At 42.2% G+C, this 13,676-nt stretch overlaps 1 protein-coding gene across 1 annotated transcript; it reads right to left on the minus strand.

The window, feature by feature from the left end:
* Positions 1 to 2,827: 2,827 nt before the first annotated feature.
* On the minus strand, positions 2,828 to 13,135 carry NUDT21 (nudix hydrolase 21). The gene is made up of 7 exons (XM_063141164.1): positions 12,902 to 13,135; positions 10,673 to 10,873; positions 7,775 to 7,838; positions 5,876 to 5,965; positions 4,578 to 4,653; positions 4,032 to 4,146; positions 2,828 to 3,108 (listed from the first exon to the last, which is right to left on the minus strand). The coding sequence occupies exons 1-7, from the start codon at positions 13,015 to 13,017 to the stop codon at positions 3,087 to 3,089; spliced, it is 684 nt and encodes a 227-aa protein (XP_062997234.1). The 5' UTR covers positions 13,018 to 13,135; the 3' UTR covers positions 2,828 to 3,086.
* Positions 13,136 to 13,676: the final 541 nt, after the last annotated feature.

Genomic DNA, 13,676 nt, shown 5'->3' on the forward strand with positions numbered 1-13,676 from the left:
TATCTGAAGGACTGCCTCTTCTTAAATAGAAGACTCTGTATTTATCATCTTCATGAGAGCCGTTATATATCCCACAGCCTAGAGAAACTTGGTTGGCTTAGTACTTAGGAAAGGAACCTCTCTTGCAAGCACTGAGTCATTACTGACTCTTGGAGGGACGCCAACTTTTGCTGAGGTTTTCTTGGCAGGCCTTATAGCGGGGTGGTTTGCCGTTGCCTTCCCCAGCCGTTATGTAGAAGCACCCCAATTGTGGAATTCCCTCTTGGGAAGCTAGATTGGCTCCCTATTTTGATTTAGGTGAAAAGTGAAGACTGGCCTGTTCTGTTGGATTTCTAATGGTGTAATATTTTATGACACTTTTTGCTGTCGTTCTAATTTTATTGTACTGAGTTTTTATACCGGACAGTGTTCTTCACTGCAAAACCCAAGGGCCATTGGCAGCTCCCAAACACTTCAGGTGCAGCTCTTGCTTCTTTCTCTCTTTTAATTTTTATTTATTATTGTATTTATATCCCACCATTTTTCCTCCAAGGAAGTGTACATAATCCTCTCCATTTTATCCTAACAACCCTGTGAAGTAGGTTGGACTGAGAGTCTGCGACTGGCCCAAAGTCACCCAGTGGGTTTCCATGGCTGAGTGGGAACTAGAACCCAGATCTCCCAACCCCCAGTCCAACACTTTAGCCACTACACCACACTTGCTCTTTCTGCAGTAGCTGCTCAGCATGGCTTAAAAGCATCAAACCTGGCATGGTCATATAGTGATAATAAACTTGAGGCCCAGCATTGGGCAAAAGGTGGGATACAAATAAATATTATAATAATAATAACTAAACATTTTTTTGATATGGATTCACTCTGTCTTGGTAACTTTGGGTCGCTTTGAAATGTCTTTATCTCATATTTGTGGTCCCCAACAAATTGCATGCTGTTTCAGAGCTGCCTACATTGGTAGAATATTCTCCAGGGGTAATGACACTGCTTTGCCACTTTCATTTGCACAATGCATTTGTTCTATCATACATAAGTACTACAAACCTTCCAAGTAGCAAGTTAAGGCATCTTGTGGGATGTACAATTACAGTTTCATATTTCTACATACATTGGTTATTAATTGCTTGGCAATGTCTTGTTCTAAGGAAGCGTTAAGTTGGATGCTAAGCTGTAGGCCACTCTCCCTGAGGTTTGAGAAAATGCCTTGGGATGGGCCAAACATTTGTTAGAGCACAAACCCAAGTTCCTTATCCATTTTTTGAGTACCATTGGATATTGACATTGGGGAGGGTGTCATACTTACCTTGTATCCCAATGAATCGTTGGGCGAGAAACAAAGCTGTGGTGCCTCATGGAGGCCACACTCCCCAAAGACCAGCAAGAAATATTAGGTGCAGAGTAGAACAATCCAATACCAACAAGATACTGAAAAGCAGTAAAATGCAAGCTGACTTGTTTGTATTGGATTGTTTCACTCTGGAACTGGTTTTAATGTTTTTATCTCCTGCTATGAGTTTTTAACATTTCTTCTACTTTAAGGACCATGTTTTATATATGATTTTTATATTTATTTTTATGGTTGTATTTTTATATTTTATGACTATGAAATATAGTCATATATTTCACCTTGAACTGTCAAAAAAGGTGAGATATACATTTTGTTAAATTCATTGCCCCAAAGTACTTCAGTGTATATATGAAAGCAGTTCTACATTGTACCTAGATGTGGAGAGATAAATGCTCAAAAAGGAATGCACCAGTACTTCAGATATTTTCACACAAGAGCAGAGCATACTGCTAACACCCATGAATCTCATACTGCTCAGAGGTTGTATCGTTCAATACACGTGGGATTGGCTATAGTTCATAGCAGACTCTGATCCAAAGTCTTCATTCTGTCCATTGCACCTTACCTGGGAGTAAGCCCAACTGAACTCAATGGGACTTTCTTCTGAAAAAGCAGAACTGCAGCTTGTTTTGTTTATTTCAAGGTAAGAAACCAAAACACAATCTAGAATGGAAATAGATTGGAAATCTCTATCATTCAGAATAATATTTTGAGGATAAATACACCAAAGTAGCAACAACTGGCAATCAAAATCAAAGTAGTTTTGTTGGTCATGCAGTCACAGCACATATACAAGAAGTGAAATTGGCTTATCACCAGTGATGCAAAAAGGTGTGGACCAGAAATGAACCCTTTTGCATATAAGGCTGCAGGAACATAAGATATGCAGCCTGAGCTGACAGCAGATATGGGTTTTCTGTTTAACTCAGTAATATTTGAGTATTTAAATGATAAAAAGATCACTTAATGTCATACTTAACCACATCCCAATTTGAAACTAACAGCAAAATGCAGTTTTTCATGACTCATTAATGCTGCTACTTTTTCTGCCCGCTCCAAACTTCTCTGGCATACACTTTTATCTCCTGCACAACTTTTTCAGCTCAGTCCTGTATCTGGCTCTGGTCAAATTGCAGGCGAGAGCAGATAGAGGCAAAAGTGGCCCATAAACACACCCAGAAGCTGAAGCAGTCAGTCCCCTTGGTTGGGCAGAGCTGAGTGATGGAACACAAGTTGAATCGCCACCTGACAGTCCCTGGGTTCAGGAACCGCTGCAAGCTTAAGTCCCAGCAACACCCCGTTAGCTTCTTATACACAAACGACCATGCTATTAGTAATCACTTAACGATATTCTGTATTTCTTGAGATATAAATGGCTGAAAACCATATCCTGTCATAGTCACACAGTATGCTGTGGAGTCAACCAGTAGACCGAGGTCTTTTTTCCTAATCTTGTTGGAAGAAGACAGACACACAAAAACAGAATGGAGTCCATTTTGTTTAATGTTATTTAAAAAAAAAAGTCAGGTGACTATTACAACATAGGTGATTAAAACGCAATTACACTCATCATTCCACTATCTAAACAGTCAAGATTCACTTTCCTATTCAGATGGTAGAAAGGTTTGGGGAGGGGGGAAATTGGAGGGGAAGAGACATAAAAAAAATCCTTGCGTCATGTTTTCTCTTCTACATTTTAAAGCTGTTCTCACAGAGACGGCTTCTACCACACACTTCAGGAAATTCAGTTGTAAATAAAATTGAACCTGCCAAAGGAAAACAAATAGGAATTACTGATTCTTAAGATGGAAATGGTGTGTACATGGTTTTTCATAATCAGGTAGACAGCAGCTTTAAACTACTTTCTGTATCCATGGAACCCTTTCCACGTTGACTTGTCTCTTGCAGAACCTTTTGTACATTCCAAAATATTCTGGAGCATATTTCAGGTTGAACACTTGGTTCATCAGGCCTTATGGACCTGCACACTGCTGTAAATGAACTAATAATATGTCTAGTCCCCTCAGGGGAAAACTAATAGCAGAACTCATGTTTGCATTCAGGGAAGTGTATCCACCGTTAGTAATCTTCTCATTGAGAAGCCCCGAGAAAGCTTCCAAGAAATCACAGGTTCCCTAGAACACCGTTTTGAAACCACTGAGCTAGACAAATTGGAACGACTTGGAAAAAGCAAAACATACACCAATCGGAAGTCAAGCAAGGGTCAAGGAAGATCATTAAGACTGATCCTCCTGAGGTGCACCCACCACATCTGACTGCTAACCAGAGCCGAACAGAGAGGAACCCGTACCTCACGTGATTTGGAACTTCCTGACTGTTAGAGCAGTACGACAATGGAATCAGTTACCTAGGGAAGTTGTGGGCTCTCCCACACTAGAGTCATTCAAGAGGCAGCTGGACAACTATCTGTCAGGGATGCTTTAGGGTAGATTCCTGCATTGAGCAGGGGGTTGGACTCGATGGCCTTGTAGGCCCCTTCCAACTCTGCGATTCTATGAATGTCCTTCAATTAACTTACTTTAGGATCCAAGCCATTGTGGACACATAAAGCACCCCAATCCCCAAAGCACTCAGCCAGCCTCCATCAAAGCAAGAGAAGAAGCTCAAGGAAGCTTCTTCAGTTTCCACAGGCAACAGCAATGAAACCAGTATACATAGCATACTCTACCTGCTCAAAAGCTGGGGAAGGCTGGAAATGATAGGTCCGTAGCCTGGCGCATTGTCATAGAGCTCAAACAACGGAGCAGCTACTAGCTTGTAGTTTTTGGGGACTGCAAACAAAGCTAGAACAAATCAAGGAGAGGACTAATTAAAGACAAGCCTGCTTCAAGCAAGGCCAGACAAAGGTTAAGGCTAGTTTAGTTTTCTAAAATCCATATGCAGAATAATATCATTTAAAAGATTTTCTTTATACAATTTGGATATACAACTAACAAGTAGCTTAGAACACATTGTAAACACACGTGGTCCAATCCAGCCAAAGTTAAGCAATTTTAAGTCATGTTGCGTTTAATGAGAAAGATTTAAGCAGATGCTTAACTCCCACATTGAAAATCAGTGACATTGTAAAATGTGCCCAGAGCCCAAAAAGGTTGCCTGCCCTTTCACTAAAGGGTACAGGCCATCATGCTGAGGCTTTGGTTCATACAGCAATCTAGGTTCCCATCTCTTGGAAAAACATATATGAGCATTAAAGACATAATAGAGTGATTACCCTTTTCTTGAAGCTGAACCAAAAAGAGCTTTTTGTGCTCTTTTGGTTTTGTAATATGCGCTGGAATATAAGGATACTGTAAGAAACAATAAAAAGGACCATTAGTTAAAAGTCTGGGTATAGCTTTTCTGAAACTGCAGTAATTGACTGTACTGAGTGTTTCATGGGAGTGTTGGGGGGAACTAGGTTGGTTAGAGGCTTAGCTGCTTTGATCGCATCCTTTAAATATGGAGATTCAAACATTATTTTCCAACCATGTATATCAAATGCAAGGTATTAAAACAGGTAACTTGATTGTGCTTCAGAACTGCGGTTGGTTTTACTACTTGGTAAGGGCTAAAGTGCATGTAACATTAATCATGTCAATATCATGATGTGATAGTTGGGGTCATTTGTTTATATAAATAGTCACGATGGAGAGCAAACCAGATCAGAACTTTGCCCCTGCCACGATTCCAGTTTGAACAAGGCCTCCCTACACCTGCCATTTGCCCTGGGAGTACAGCTTCCATTAGCACGTCTAGCAAATAGCAATTGTCTGTATGTGCACGTGCAATCAGATCAGAATGGTGGCAGGAGAAAAGGGTCCTGACCTGATTCACCCACCCACCGCATCGTAGCTATTTATATATAAAAGAACCAATTGCACAAAGGCAAACAGTGTGATTAAAGTCTAGCTTGGCCCTAAAATACTAATCTAAGATGACCATCGAATTTAACAAAGTGCTCCCAATCTTAACAACCTGAAATCAGTTAGAAAATATCCCCAAGAGGACAATTTGGGATTAGAGGTGAACCATGTTTTCAATTATAACAACTGAACTCAAACGTTTCAAACTTCAGATGTCAAAATAGTTGATTTTTAACTGAGGTGATAAGATACTTTTATTGAAGCTGGCTTTTGGTAGCCAACAATATAGAGTAGAGGTGCAGAACCTTGGGCCCAGGGGCCAAATCTGGTCCTCTTCAGAAGCTCCACCCACTTCCTCACAACCACAGAGAGTTTGGTGGTTTCTTGGCTTTTGTGCAGTTTCCCCCCATCCTAAAAGTTTGAAAAGCCTTTCCTAAGGTTTAGTTACTGGCAGTAAGAGTTTTAAGCTAAAATATATAGAATTGTTAGTGTTTTGACCCTGTGGGCCACTGGAAGAGTTGATCCAAAATGGAATTCATCCGTCAGGCTGAGAGGGGTTCTGCACTCCTGATATAGAACGATAGGATACAATAATTAATTAATCCTGATTTCTTGGGTAGGCTATAATAAATTACAAGGATACGTTGATGTTAACTTCAATCCTCACCTGTGGGGGCTCAAAATTCGGTCTCCACCAATTACCAATGCAGTCATCAATGACCCAGTCTTGCTGCACTCCATCTTGACGACCCAGTATCTGTTAAAATATGGATGCAAGAAAAATGCTGACATGTTCTATGGCAGTAGGCCACTAGGGTAGAATACCATATGTTAGCCCAACAAATGAATCTGAAGTCTTTCATTTCTATAATCAATACAGAAGTGTTTATAGGCTTGCAAACATTTAAGAACTTTGTTAACTGATTACAAGGAAACATTAGATGCCTTCTTTAAGTATATTTATGCTTCCTTGAACTGTATTTGTTTAATTATGCATAATTTGCAATCGTAATGTGATGCTCAGTACTCACTTTTCATATACTTGAGAAAACTTTTTAAACACTTGTTAAAAGTAACTCAAACAGTGAGTTTTGAGTAAACTTTCTCATTGCTTCATGCAAGGATGAGTTGGCAGAGGTAAATAGTAGAGCTGCCATTTGATTAAAGAAATCTTAGTAGATTGACTATTTTAGTCAATGATTAAATTAAAACATTTCTAGGGAAAAATGTATTCTTTATTGCTATGCATACTTTGGTTTTGAAACACTACACAATAACGAACATTCCTCCACATCTGGCATTCAGAGATACAGTTCCAATTGTAAATGGAGGTTCCATGCCTAACTGTCTTAGCTAAGAACTGCCTTGTGGGAACAGACCACAGAAATCCTATACTATAGCATCCTGTTCCTAACCAGCCATTGCCGCATGTCTCCAGCAACAAAATGCATGAGCTGCCGACTCCTCCCCACCTCCTTCCCAGTATGAACTGGTGCTGATGAGAGCACAAATCACTTCCTCCCTTCCAGCATAGATGGCGCTCTGTGTGTGAATCTTCACTGTCCAATACCCTCCTCTCCGCCATTAGCTAGGGGGAATATTATATTTTATAATTATAAAATTATCCTACCTTTCCAATACTAAGGAAATGCAGTAAGTGGCTTACAAACTAAAATAACAAATACTTTAACAGCAAATAGGAAGCAGAAGATGCTTCTACACAGAGAGGGGGAAAGGAAAGGCAGCAGTGGAAGCCAAGATTGCTGAAGGGCCTGAAAGAATGAATGGCTTGGCTAAATGCGACTGATGCACAGAGTCACAAAAAGAAAGGCAGCTGAGCTAGCTAAAGGCATGGACCAAAGGCTGGGAAAGAGAGGCATTGGAGCTGCTGGCCCAATTAAGCAGGGTCATCATTTTGACCAAGGCAGGAGATTTGAATGGATTAATCAGGTAGATCAATTATTGTTGCAACCCTAACCAAGCTTTCAACTTCTTACTAGCTCACTGAACTGAACAGGAAATAAGTGTCTTCAAACTCCGACATTATATTTGGCATAGAAAAGAATTTAAAGAGAAGTGTATTAAACATAACAACTTCACATGATTTACTTTAACTCTTAATATACTTTCGCCTTGGTTATTACTGGGAGAAAAAAGTCAATGAGGAAGCAATAGAGACTATGTTTAAAGCAACAGCCTCCATCAGATCCCTAAGAACCACCGTCTACTTCAAAGGGAGAAGCACTTCCTCTTTACGAAAAAGCTCTGTGGCAATTCTGTCCAGCATATGGATAGATTGCATCAATGAGGTCTTGTAAGCTTTTATGGGGAAAACCAGAAGAGTTCAGATATCAAATACATACTTTACCAAAGCTGATTTTCCAGGATGGGAAAACTACTACCATACTTCTACACACGTGTATTAACAATTAAGGTGACTCCTGAATTTACCTTACAGATGTACTCAACACTATTAATCAGGGCTCATGTGAATGCAACCATAAATAGCTTATTGTCATCTACCTTGAATCTTCAGGATAAAAATCCAAATAAATGTGTGATCTACCTCTGTCATTAAACGTTTGAGGCCTTCTACCTCATCTTCTCCTGGATTAAGTTCACCACCAGGCCTGTTCAAAATATAAAAGATATGTTTAAGGCACAACCATAATCAAAACATTTTAGAGATGCGTTACCAATTTCAGGAAATTATGAGACTACTCCCAAGATTTTAGTCAAGTTAATACCTCAAAAGAGATTAGATAGTCCCATGGAGGCCCAACTGCTTCTGATCCAGGGAGATGTTAAACCCCGGAATGTTGTACAGATGAGGTCAGTTATTTTCGGCAAAGCAATTACGCATATTATTTTCTCTGCACGTCTTGTGTACCAGACAGCTTTTACTGTTTTAGAAGAGTCACGTATCGTGCAGTTAGACCACAATCACATCACCTTTCGTTTTCTGAGAGAAGTAGGGTTCAAGATAAGCAGGGTTCAGAAAGGACCGATGGACAAAGTCAAAATTTTAAACAGATTTCAAGTTTGTCATGGCTGAGAAGGAACAAAGCTGCAATCCTAAACATATTTAGTCAGGAGATGCTCTTTTATTTGAGTACTTCACCAACAACCATTTAAAAACCCTATATTTGATTTATCCCTATATTTCTCTGTAGGAAAGTCATTAGCATCCCAGCAGTGCAATCCTACACGTCTCCTCAGAAGTAAATGCCCCTGTGTTCAATGGAGCTAAAGCTACAATTATGGCCAATTGCAACCACCACTGTTAAATTCCTGAAATAGGAAGCAGCATGCTACCGCAAATACATAAGCAAATAGAATGCTGCCTTATAGCAGGTCAGACTATTTGTCCACGTAGCCCAGAATTGTCTACTCTGAGTAGCATCAGCTTTCCAAGGTATCAAGTAGAAGTCTTTCACATCAACTGTTCTCTGAGCCTTTTTTGGGGGGAAAACCCCTGGAGATATGAGAGACTGAGCCTGGATGCTGCTACATGCACCCCTCCCCAATTTAAGAGTTTAGGATTTGGATGTGGGACACCCAGAGTCAGATCTTCACTCACAAATCCATAAAGTATGCCAGATGGCATTAGTGAAGCCACTATCTTTTAGCCTAAGTTTACTGTAAAAATAATAACAAACACGATAATGTGCTTTATGCAACAGAAAAGTGCTACAGAGATCACAGTAATCCGCCAATTAAATAATTTTAACACAATCGCGTGCCTTTTTAGTGATTGACTGATATTACTGAATGCTTAATATAGCTATATTTATGAGATAGTAAAGGAATTGTAAGACCTTACAAATATGTAGCACAATCCTACACATATTTATTTAGAACCAAGTCCCAGTGTGTTCAATGGGTCACACTCTCAGGTGCATGTGCATAGGATCGTAGCCTTCATGAACAAAAAACTATCATGAGTTATTAGAAGATATTTCCTATTTCCTATTACAGTAATGAGCCAGAACCAAATACTCTAAAAACACAAAGTATGTCCTGAATTCTAAGCCACAAAATAAAACTGAACCATGCTGATTAAGCAAAACACTAGCTGATTAAAATACTGAATAAAACTTGCTGTTTGAACCTCTGATTTTTGTCTTGAAAACTGGAGCCTCTGTGGCTGAGAAATACTGAACAGACAACGGAAAATGCGTCTACAAAGGGAGCACACGCAGTCACTCTTCTGACTGTGACTAAGAGCAAGAGTACATATGACATGCACATGTGGGGGACAAAACCCAATGGCTATCTTTCATAGTGAAAAGCAGCCATGATAAAGAGGGTTTTTTTCATGGGGCCACGTCCCTCCTGCCCCAAGCCACTTTTCTTTCCTATGGGGCTTGAAACTACATTGCTTGAAACTACATTGCTTGAAACTACATTGCGCTTTGAAGAAGCAGCAATTTGGAGCGAGGAACTGACAAGCGGAGGAAGCTAAGCACCACTCTCACTCAACCCTGCTCCATACCCATTTCTCTATTATAAATCCACCTCCCAAAACTGGTCTTCCATAGAAAAAGCAGCCATTTGGGGTTTCTATACCTGCATTGATTATTATTTTTAGGATGTTTTTAAGAATGTATATTATGTTTTAGTTCAGTTTTATTTATTTTATCGTTTATTGTTGTTCCCCACCTCGATCAGAATGGAGAGGCGGGTAAGAAATAAACTTATTATTATTAATTATTATTAGTATTATTTAGGCCCTATGACAACTACAAGCTTCTCTTTCAAAAACTAGGTCCCACAATTTAGTGCCAGACTGTGACTTCTAGATGAAGGGGCTACTCAGTTTAAAACTGACTGAGAAGATGCAAATGGCCATTACTCTCGTCACCTGTGGCAATAAGAATTTCTAACCAACCAGGTAGTAAATATTTTGTACTGTGGAAGCACTTTTAGTCTCCCCACTCCCTTTTTTAGGTCATCAATACACCACAAACATTTAACAAAGATATATGTGGATACATTAACTAATATATTTTTGCAGACTTAGTCGCAAAATAAATAAATAACAGTGCCTTTACAACCTCAATATTTTCTTAATACATTTATATACTGTCTTTGTGCCAAAGCACCAAAGATGCTTTACAATTTAAGAGACATGATATGAAAGGAAAATGAAATGGGGAAGGCATAGGCAGATTCATGTACCTACTGTTCCATACTGCTACATAATCACCTGGAGGAATGGTCATTACAGGACATAGCTCTGGTAGGGAAGAAACCAAATGGCAAATAGTTCCAGCCAAGGCATTCTATCTCACCTCTCCCTCCATGGCAGCTGGGTAAATTGGGGGCAGGGAGAAATTGGTGCTTAAACCTTTTTCTCATCACCCATGTATTCGCTCTAACCAGAAGAGAGAAGCTAATTTCCCTCTTTGCGGAACTCCAAACCCATCATTATGCAGTCCTAGTTTTGGCAATGTTCACTTACAGTTTGAAGAAGGTTGTGCCCAGCTGCAAGAGCAATACATGAGGCAGCCTGTGTTCATGTACAATCAGGACCCCTTCAACAGTCCGCCTCATTCCAATCTTGTCAAATTCCTCTCTCATGCGCTGGAATCGGGCAGCCACTGAACTGTCCTTCTCGTATAGGGGTTCCTTGGTCCCAAAGGTGTAATTTGTGAGAGGATACCTGAAAGAAATGACACCTTAAGTAAGGTATTTCACGCAAACTGACAGCCTGTTTCAGGATTTGATCATAGCTCTCTACAACAGGATCCCAAACTGTAGCTAGTGCCTGGGGGCAGAACTACATATTTCCTTCCACCATCTGCCTTGAAAAATCAACTACTGCTTCGCCTGTATAAAGTGGTGTTGGTTAGAGGTGATTCCCCTCCTCACCAATGCAAGGGATCGTCCAGGCTCCAGCGAGCCCAACTCTTTTTCCCACCACTGAAGCTGAAGAGAGGAACAGATGATCCCAGCCCCAACACGGCCAGAAGCCTAAACAAAGAGTACAGCTCTCGCTGGGCACAAAGAGCTAAAATAAATCTCTGCCCATCCCGCTCCAACTTAAGGACAACACAGGTTGTCCCTATACCTGCTGGAAGGTTAGAGCTCCAACCATCTGGCCAGCTCAGATCTCCACTAGAGTTGGCAAAGGACAATCTGGAGGGGTATAGTGGTGGTGCACTGGCTTGTTTTTGCACGTGCCAGCGGCTGGAGCTTCAGCTGTCCAGCTGGCACTAAGGCAGAGAATGTCAATTCACTTCCTCCACCCCTCACCAGCTAAGAGCTGGATGGGGACAGCCATGGAGCATCTGTTTGTCCCTGACCTCCTACTGAATTTCAGTGATGCAGCCCAAGGTCAGGGACAAATCCCTAATCCCAAGGAGCAGGCTTTATTGGTCTGACCGCAAGTTTTGGGCAGGCCAATAAAGCCACAAAAAAATTGTCAACCCGTGCTTAACACTTTCCATATTCTCCACTTTACTTGCAACTCCCCCTGCAGGAGTTCAACCTGTGTTTTCATTGCAAAGAAATGATGATGCTCCATTTCATATAAACGGAGAATGGATCCATTGAAAAGGGGGGGGAGGCCTACAATACGTAATTGTAAGCCATACGGCAGATTGTCTTGTTTTGTTTTATTCTGTACAGCAGCATGAACATTGATGGCGCTTTATAAATAAATATTCATAATAACAACAATAATGTACTACTATTAGTTTTGAAAGGCAGCCCTGTAGAGGTGGGCTTTTTCTCTGAACAAGAGAGGGAAGATGAGAGGTAAAGAGTCATCCGTCGCAGTGTGATGTATTGAGCTGGGGGTTATGGGCAATTTCCCTAGAATAGAAGAGGGAAGGAAGAGAAAGAGAACACCATAATGTGGTGCATTGGGGTAAAAGGCTAGAGGAAGGAAGCAGTCAGTTTCAGGGCTGGTTGCACATGCATATTCATAAGGACAACTGCAGCATGTGTGCATATCAGCAATGAAACAAACGTGCAGCATCTTAAAGAACAAACACTTGCACCATAATAAAACTACTTATTTCTGTTCTGTTGCAACAGACTGACTTGGCTGCCCCTCAGGAATTGGACAGAGGCATACCACCGGGGCTTCCGGGCTACAAATAGGGTGCTTCTCAATGGTCAGTTCACACATGACCCACACGTCGCTTTCACGTGTACCAACAAAACAAAAACAAGCCAAGAGCAGAGAAATCGTGTGAACCCAGGGCTTTATGAAATCGTGTGAACCCAGGGCTCAAGAGTCACACAAGATTAGGCGCATGCAAGGCATGAACCAAGCGCCCAACCGCGCAGAAATCCCACGGGGCAAATGCACGTGCGCGTGGGCAGAGCGCCCGAGCGGTACGAAACGGCCAGGCGGGAAGAATGCCATGCACGTGCGAACGCGCCCGGGGGAGGCGGGAATACAGGGTGAGAAGAAAACCGCATTAGTAAAACGGGAGAGGGAGAGGAGGAGGAGAGAAGAGAGATAAAGAGGTGTTACTCTAAATAGCGGTTATAATTCGTTTTAATCTGCTCGCCGCTGTCCGGAGAACTCCTGCGTTATTGGGTGGTGGGATAATAAATGAACCGAACAAATAAAACTCTTCATCTCTCGCTTGGGAAGGGGGGTGGGGGTGAGGGGGGGAGATGTGAGGGAACCGCCGGGGTGGGGTGGGGGGGAGGGGAGGAACGGCGCCCCACTCACAGGTTGATGGTCCGCTCGAGCGTGAGGGGTTTGCTTTGCTGGATGTATTTGTTACCGAACTGGTTGACCCCGCGGGGCCAGCCGGTCTGGGAGCGGTTGGGCGGCACGACGGACATAATGGAGGCGGGAGCGGCTCACAAGGCCACCAGCATTCCCCAGCCGCGCTGAACCTCCGCCTCACGCTCCGCTCGCCTCACACCCGCCCAAGCCCACACACCGGAACCAGCAGGCCGCACTTCCGGCAACCATAGAGGCGGCGGGATAAAGCGGCGGCCGTCTACGTCGCGCGCGGCCCGTTCTGGGCAACCGGAATTCCATAGAGACGAGGGCAAAGTGGGAGTGGGAAAAGACTACTCCCCGCCGCGGACGTCACCCGAGGAGGTCGCAGCCAATGGGAACACGCAGAGGATAAGCTGCCGACGGCGCACGCGTATTGGACGTCAGAAACCGGCCTCCATTTATCTTTGGCTCCCAATAAGAGCTTTTCCCCTCACCAACTTTTTCATAAAGCGGTCGTGGACAGAAAGTAGAACCCGAAATTTTAATTTTTTTGGACTTCAGCTCCCAGAAGCCCCTACAGGCACAGCCAATGGTTAGGAATGCTGGTAGTTGGAGTCCAAAATATCAGGAGGTCTACTTTCTGAGACCATAGAGTACATTAAAAAGACCGCAGGCACGGCGGAGTTATAAAAGTCCGGCAAGCCCTTTTCTATCCCAATGGTTTCGCCCCATTTCCCTCAGACTACGCATATATCCGGGCCTTCCCGCGCTCCCA

Source organism: Elgaria multicarinata, chromosome 14, assembly GCF_023053635.1.
Source record: "Elgaria multicarinata webbii isolate HBS135686 ecotype San Diego chromosome 14, rElgMul1.1.pri, whole genome shotgun sequence".
Classification (NCBI taxonomy): Eukaryota; Metazoa; Chordata; class Lepidosauria; order Squamata; family Anguidae; genus Elgaria; species Elgaria multicarinata.